The sequence below is a fragment of the Osmerus mordax genome, chromosome 15 (assembly GCF_038355195.1).
Source record: "Osmerus mordax isolate fOsmMor3 chromosome 15, fOsmMor3.pri, whole genome shotgun sequence".
NCBI lineage: Eukaryota > Metazoa > Chordata > Actinopteri > Osmeriformes > Osmeridae > Osmerus > Osmerus mordax.
The window spans coordinates 13889402-13896218 of NC_090064.1; the positions used below are offsets into that span (position 1 = coordinate 13889402).

The 6817-nt window shown below is 42.9% G+C and overlaps 2 protein-coding genes and 2 non-coding genes across 5 annotated transcripts; all 4 read left to right on the forward strand.

Moving 5' to 3' along the window:
- Positions 1–244: 244 nt before the first annotated feature.
- On the forward strand, positions 245–2804 carry rpl7 (ribosomal protein L7). Its single transcript, XM_067251325.1, has 7 exons — positions 245–301; positions 797–896; positions 1017–1183; positions 1385–1522; positions 1916–2025; positions 2291–2505; positions 2716–2804. Exons 1-6 carry the CDS (start codon positions 288–290, stop codon positions 2497–2499), a joined length of 738 nt encoding a protein of 245 aa, XP_067107426.1. The 5' UTR covers positions 245–287; the 3' UTR covers positions 2500–2505; positions 2716–2804.
- On the forward strand, positions 1224–1316 carry LOC136958414 (small nucleolar SNORD12/SNORD106). Its single transcript, XR_010878675.1, has one exon. It is a non-coding gene; the product is annotated as a small nucleolar SNORD12/SNORD106 (small nucleolar RNA).
- On the forward strand, positions 1616–1707 carry LOC136958413 (small nucleolar SNORD12/SNORD106). Its single transcript, XR_010878674.1, has one exon. It is a non-coding gene; the product is annotated as a small nucleolar SNORD12/SNORD106 (small nucleolar RNA).
- Positions 2805–3458: 654 nt separating the features above from the next.
- On the forward strand, positions 3459–6457 carry si:ch211-171b20.3 (uncharacterized). 2 transcript variants are annotated; one of them, XM_067251327.1, is made up of 7 exons: positions 3459–3574; positions 3739–3784; positions 3878–4020; positions 4451–4586; positions 4904–5008; positions 5104–5159; positions 5942–6457. In XM_067251327.1, exons 1-7 carry the CDS (start codon positions 3493–3495, stop codon positions 6079–6081), a joined length of 708 nt encoding a protein of 235 aa, XP_067107428.1. In that variant the 5' UTR covers positions 3459–3492; the 3' UTR covers positions 6082–6457. The 2 variants fall into 2 exon arrangements, with proteins under 2 accessions (XP_067107428.1, XP_067107429.1); XM_067251328.1 differs by lacking the exon at positions 5942–6457 and adding an exon at positions 5865–5902.
- The last annotated feature ends 360 nt before the right edge of the window (positions 6458–6817 follow it).

Sequence of the window (6817 nt, forward strand, 5' to 3'; positions counted from 1 at the left end):
TAAAGTAGGCTGGGTCGTCCTATATCGCAATTTTACACATACAGTTTTTCATTTCACATGAAGCCGTTTTTCATAACACATAGGCTTGGCTATAGCGTATAATACGTCTTTACTATAAATATAATGAAAAAAATATTCCGTCCAAAAGGTCCCCAACGACACGCCACTGACCGAGTCACTAGTGAAACTAACAGGCGATCCAGGCAGTTCGACAGACAGCAATTGGGGGCCTAAACGTTTTAACTCACACATGCGCATGAAGATATTTCTCTTTCTCGGTGGATACAATGGCGGACGCAGAGTAAGTGATTCATGCTCCGCTAAAATCTAAGACCATCTATTAATTCAGTTGATATCACGCATAATCTGCATCCAATATAACATGATAAGTTTGTCTGTCACATAGTCGAGTTATTATTTTTTCAAAACATGCAATATAGTACACAAGAACATCAGATGGAAGAGGCTACCTTTCACGCCTAAGAAGCGCATTTCATTTCCACGTTTTTAGTGTACCGTCTGTTTCAAAGCGACTGATAAAACATTTGTATTTTGCACGTCTTTCGTGTTGGCTACAGGCTATAATTTTGTGTAGTCCTCATACAGTGTTACAATACCGAGACTCACGTTTCATACCTAGCTAGCTAAAATTAGCCGGGAAAGATGTTGCCGACTGCTAACTAGTTGTTTAAGGCATTGACATTGCTAAGCAAGGTTTTCAGGGTTGAGACAGTCGAGCTGTTGACGTGGTGTCATGGTTTCTGATGGTAAGCTGTGTATTGCTTTACTTTTGCAGGAAGAAGGTTCCGGCGGTCCCTGAGAGCCTTTTGAAAAGGCGAAAGGCCTACGCTACCATGAAGGCCATGCGCATCAAGAAGTTGCTGGCTGACAAAAAGGTACAGAAGCCTATGTAACATTGTAAATGTTAGTTGAAGTGAATGGTAAGGAACTTGGCATCAGTGGAATGTAAGACTAGATTTTGTAGTAGTTGCTCTAACATGATTTTCTTTAACCAGTCTCGCAAAGTGACCAGGAAACTCATCTACAAGAGGGCTGAGAAGTATCACAAGGAGTACAGGGAGATGTACAGGCGTGAGATTCGCTTGTCCCGTACAGCCCGCAAAGTTGGAAACTACTATGTCCCAGCTGAGCCAAAACTGGCCTTTGTCATCAGAATCAGAGGGTGAGTCTAGTATTGCCAGTCTAGTGCCAATTAACTCTGCTTTGTGGTTAATGATGCTGAATCTTTTTTCCCCATCTTATCGACCATGGTGAAACAAATCTGAAAAATAAGCCAATTGATCTGAAACCACTCAGTTGTCACTTGTGTTCAGTGAAATTAGGATTGAATGGAGTCGTAACTGTTTGTGTCTTTTCCTCCCAGTATCAACGGAGTCAGCCCCAAGGTCCGCAAAGTCCTCCAGCTCCTCCGTCTTCGCCAGATCTTCAACGGCGTGTTCGTCAAGCTGAACAAGGCTTCCATCAACATGTTGAGGATTGCTGAGCCTTACATTGCTTGGGGGTAAAGTGAACTTTACTGTTGTGTGAGACAAGATTGGCAATGATGATGGTACCTCGTTGAAGTTGTAGTACGCACTGATCAGAGTTAAGTGTTGGTGTGGTTAATGATGCTGAATCTTTTTTCCCCATCTTATCGACCATGGTGAGAAATCTGAAAATTTAAGCCAATTTGTCTGAAACCACATCATGCACACCGTGCTGAATAAATAGAAGGCAGTGTGGAAACATCAGTAGCCTTTTGTAATCTTATGACGGGTTTGAAGTTGTTGGGTGATCCTGTCCCAGACTGAATAGATCCTGGATGAGGACCTATATTGATAAGCTGTCATACAACTGAATGCAACGTTTGTGAGCTTGTGCTGCCCCTGACGTAACCATGTGACCTGTGTCTCAGGTACCCCAACCTGAAGTCTGTGCGTGAGTTGATCTACAAGCGTGGTCATGGCAGGATGACAAAGCAGCGCATTGCTCTCACTGACAACGCGCTGGTGGAGAAGGCTCTCGGTATGGATGCTTCACACTGTTCTTGTACATTGTACAGGACTATGGGGACTCTACTTACACATTTTGGTCTTGGAGTAACACTTTGGAGGGGCGGGGGTGTGTGCAATCAAAGGGTGTGGAGCTCTAACCACTGAAGTGGGTAAATGTTCCATCTGGTGAAGAGGACCATGTGTTATCAGAAGTCTTGAGATGTCCATGTGTGTCAACATGCATTTCGTTCAACTCAAGTATCACTAAACTGGCAATGCATGATTTTTCTTCTCAGGCAAATACGGCATCATCTGTGTTGAGGACCTGATCCATGAGATCTACACAGTTGGTAAGAACTTCAAGCCCGCCAACAACTTCCTGTGGCCCTTCAAGCTGTCGTCCCCCCGTGGTGGCATGAACAAGAAGACCACTCACTTTGTGGAAGGAGGAGATGCCGGGAACAGGGAGGACCAGATCAACAGACTCGTCAGGAGGATGAACTAGGCCATGGTGAGAAGGGAGCTCACCAGAATTGTAAAGGGATTGTTCCATCAAAATGGATATGTAGCTTGTAGTAGTCCAGGATGGATTTCTGTATTTTGTTGTCATCATACTATGCATTTTTTGCCTCAAGATGAGCCAGCATGCCATGTGCTAATTGTGACCACATTTTGTGTGTTATTTTTGCTTTCACTTAAAACAAATATTTTTTCCTTACAGAATTTTCACGGATTTCTGATGTCTGGAATAAAACATTTAAAGAAACCCATGTATGTGTCTTGTTTGTCTATAAAGGTGACATGATTCAAGTACTGGTAGTTTGTGTTCTTCAAACTCATAGCCATTCCCTCATGTTATGTTAAATGACAGTGGTGCCATCTAGTGTGTGTTACTGGAAGTCCAGTTGGACCATGTGAAAATATTTAATAGAGAATTTTATTGTGTACATTTGGTTCTACACACAAAGTTCTCAAGCCTATGTCTGTATACTAGTGGTAAGGCGTGCACCATGGACATACGTGTATAATAACTTACTGCCTGTTTACCTAGTAACCAGTTATTGACCTAGTTTGCATCCATTTTTTAAAATTGAGCCTGGAATTACCAGTGCAAAATTTAGATCGACAACATGGTCAACTAATTCAGTTCTTTACCATTTCCACAAAGAAATACGTTCTGATATGCTGTGGAGTATGTGTAGTCTGTTGTCATAGCAACAGTATGACATTCGGTAGTGGACGCCTAGCTAGCGGGCAAACAGCGTATAGTTTAGTATAGGTCCATTTAGGTGAATATGAACGCTCATTGGCTATTTGGATCTTGATAACCTGATAGGCAGCAATGTATAGCTTCACTAGCCCAAAGCTGTTAACAGGAGGGTCGCTATCTACCGACGGTGACAAGGTCTATTCAGAGGCCAGCCTGCGGTGCACGCTGCCCGGTCCACTTGCTGCGGTCGACCACTCTCTTAGTTCAACTTTCGGAGCCCGCTCAAGTATGAGAATACCTGCAGGAAGACCGCCCGGAGTCAAGCCAAACAATCAGTCATTCAGGAGAAAGTGCCTTGGAATTCAGGACAGTAAGTAAGCAGGGCGTGCTGGCATTATTGATGTGATTATTGGGGTGTTGTTGATGCAGTGAAACAAGCTACTGTATACCACCGCTACCGTGAATGGTATTCATTCACATCATGGCCACGTATATTGCCCGCTGTTGTATCAACTGTACCCATTTGAATTGTAGGTTCAAGGAACGGAAAAACACTGGATTACAACTGTATATTAGAGGGGTGAGCAAATCTACATGAGACACTGGAGGGAAACGATCCCAATGATGTCTCCATTTGTTCATTTTATTGTTCTGATGTGTTTGGAATACTCAGGTCAACTTTCATAGGGAGAGCTGGCACCTCTTTAGCCAGATTGGATTCAGATAACAATGGCGAGACTCCCGCCTGTGGGAGACACTTTCTGTTTGATAAGAAGTGGAAAAATGACGACATGTGTCCCAAGTATGAATTAAAAGGTTTGTATCTCACTTATGCATTATCGTCTCATTTAGATGCTGCAGTGTGTATAAAATTGCTGTGTCACAAGGATGTGCGCGCTTCATACGTAACAACAATGTCTTCTCAAATGCTGCCACTAGATGGCACTCTCATCACATTGCAATTTAGGCAGCCATCCTAAACACAGCACATGCACCCTAAATACACAACCTGTATTTCCCCTAGTTAATGTTCTTGTCTAGGGTCCTTCCAAAAGCCCGCCCAAACGCATGCTTCTGAAACAGCTTTTTAATGACTTAACTTATCTTTAGTTAGCGACAACTCCGATTCTATAGGCTCTTATTCCTAAATCAGAAATATGTGATGTACAACCCGTACAAACGTAACTACCTCAGTAAACACATCTTAGATAGTAGGTCACATCCTTCTCTTGTGGTCTGCCTCCAGACGAGAGGTTCCTGAGATCCAGTGGGGCTATCCCCCCCCTGCCACGGGACTACCAGGTGCACAGGTCTGGCAACCTCAACCGATACTCCTGCCTCAAGGAGAGGTCCCTCGGCCCCAGTCGGCCCCTCACCCTTGGGTAAGCAGCCCATTATGATTAGTTTGGCCTTTCCATCAAGCAAGCGGCTCCCAACTGTACTGTCCATAATATAACTCACTCGGAGCACTGTGTAAGATTAACAGTTTGATTGTGTCAATGGACAGTGGAAGAAAAGAAGAGAGGCAAACTTCCACAGCCTGGTAGAAATGTACAGGACTTTTCCCTGAATCTGACAGTTGTTTGAACTTCCAGATAATGACTTCTGTGGATTAGTTTTGTGTGTGTGTGTGTGTGTGTGGGCAAATTGTTCTTATATAAGCAATAGATAAATATATTGTTCTGCTTCTCCCTAACAGATGCTATGAGGGATATGATCTTACTTCTGGTCCAGCCATTTTATTACCATCTGCCATCTCACTGACTGGGAGACACTCATTATCCATAGATGGCTGCAAACACAGGTAGAAGTATAATACCCTTACTGTGTTTTTCATTTGCACATAAATTGGTCCTATTCTGTTAGTAACCATTTGCCCTTTTCATTCTTTCCTCACAGACCAAGAGTCGGAAATCGAACTTGCAGCTTATTCACCATAGGAGCTCATCAGAAAAGTAAGCATTGCCTGACCTCATGAACCCCCTGCTAAACATCTGCCCTGACATGTGGTGTTGGATGTGGGCTTAACCTGTTTGAGCAAACACCTCTGTGCAGCAGAAGGTAGAAGTGTATGCTCTGGTTCAGAAGGAATCCTGCATGTTTACATGTTACATTTTATTACATTTACATTTAGTCATTTAGCAGACGCTCTTATCCAGAGCGACTTACAGTAAGTACAGGGACATTCCCCCGAGGCAAGTAGGGTGAAGTGCCTTGCCCAAGGACACAACGTCAGTTGGCATGACCGGGAATCGAACTGGCAACGTTCGGATTACTAGCCCGATTCCCTCACCGCTCAGCCACCTGACTCCATTTAGCAGATGCTTTTGTTCAAAGCAACATACAGATTGTCCATATAGAAAGTATAGCAGAAGATCAAGGATCAGAAGGGCATAATCCTACAGTATTTTGGTAGTCAGTCAAGGAACAGTATGTTGAATATGTTCAGGTGCAAATGAAATTGATTTAGAACTAACAAACAAAAGTTCCCCTAGAGTTCTCCACAGCTCAGTTGTACTCATTGCAAACGTTCCATAATGTACGCTAACTTAAACCTTACTTTTTTATTCCCTGTTCAACCTGACCACACAGCCAAGTCAGCATTTTAGCTGTCTATCTCTATTGTTTTACAGACACATTTTGCCTGGCCCTTTTTACAGATGGATATTACTGCTACAGGTGTATTTGATGCGTGCTGCCCTGGTGTCTGAAGGTGTTCTCTCTGCGTTTCTACCAGCCCAGACATACCCAGACCCAGTGAGCGGAGCATCCGCCTCGTTTATCCAGCGCCTGTCAGAGATCTCCTATCTGGAGGGGGAGACGATCCGACAAGAGAAGATCAAGAAGCTGAAGAAAAGCAGAAAACAGGATTCCTGACCCGAACCCACACACAGTGGGTCAGGTGTCATTCTGAACCCACACTCAGTGCCAAAGCCCTGTGAACAAAATAAAACAATTTCTAGGAAACCAAGGTGGTTGTTTTGCTGTTGTAGCTAATGTACCTTAATAGGTTGTTGCCGCCATGATTTATGAGTATGCTGTTCAAGGTTGAAAATGGATTCCAGGACAGTTCTTCTTTTGTGTCTGGTCATCTGTCTTCCGTTGATTACATGACATGAAATGATCAACTCTGTGATGAGGTGAACTCTTTCGGTTAAGTGTTACTACATACTTTAATGTATGGTTTGGTTTGGTCAGTGTTGATTTAAAAAAATTTAAATGTTGACTGGTGTTTTCTGTAATGTCAGATAGTATTGGGACAAACAATTGAGTTTTTGAATATAATTAACTTACAAAAGAAGTATAGCTTCAAATGTTGTTTTTTTTGTTCAGAAATTAAGTAGTGCATGTGAAAGTGTCATGTCCAAAGTCTTCCTGAAAATAAATTATGTATTTTTTTGCAACTTGTCTGTGTCTATCACCAGGAAAACCGATTAACTTTGCGTCCATGCATTTCAGTTAGATTAGCAAAATAATCTCAGTGTCAAACTTCTGCATTCCATATCCACAGTAAGGACACCAGCTTCTTTCCTCAGGGGCATGGAATGTGCTCTTTTCCCACCAACACCCTGTGAATACTCTGCCTTCTAATCACACTTACAAAACAAGTGAA

Bases quoted from the DNA above. Each gene is read 5' to 3' on its own strand.
- rpl7 (XM_067251325.1), top strand. The intron at 897-1,016 runs GTACAGAAGCCT...TTCTTTAACCAG, and splicing joins AGTTGCTGGCTGACAAAAAG to TCTCGCAAAGTGACCAGGAA. The intron at 2,026-2,290 runs GTATGGATGCTT...TTTTCTTCTCAG, and splicing joins GCTGGTGGAGAAGGCTCTCG to GCAAATACGGCATCATCTGT.
- si:ch211-171b20.3 (XM_067251327.1), top strand. From the start codon at position 3,493: ATGAGAATACCTGCAGGAAGACCGCCCGGAGTCAAGCCAAACAATCAG. The intron at 5,009-5,103 runs GTAGAAGTATAA...CTTTCCTCACAG, and splicing joins ATAGATGGCTGCAAACACAG to ACCAAGAGTCGGAAATCGAA. The intron at 5,160-5,941 runs GTAAGCATTGCC...CGTTTCTACCAG, and splicing joins CATAGGAGCTCATCAGAAAA to CCCAGACATACCCAGACCCA.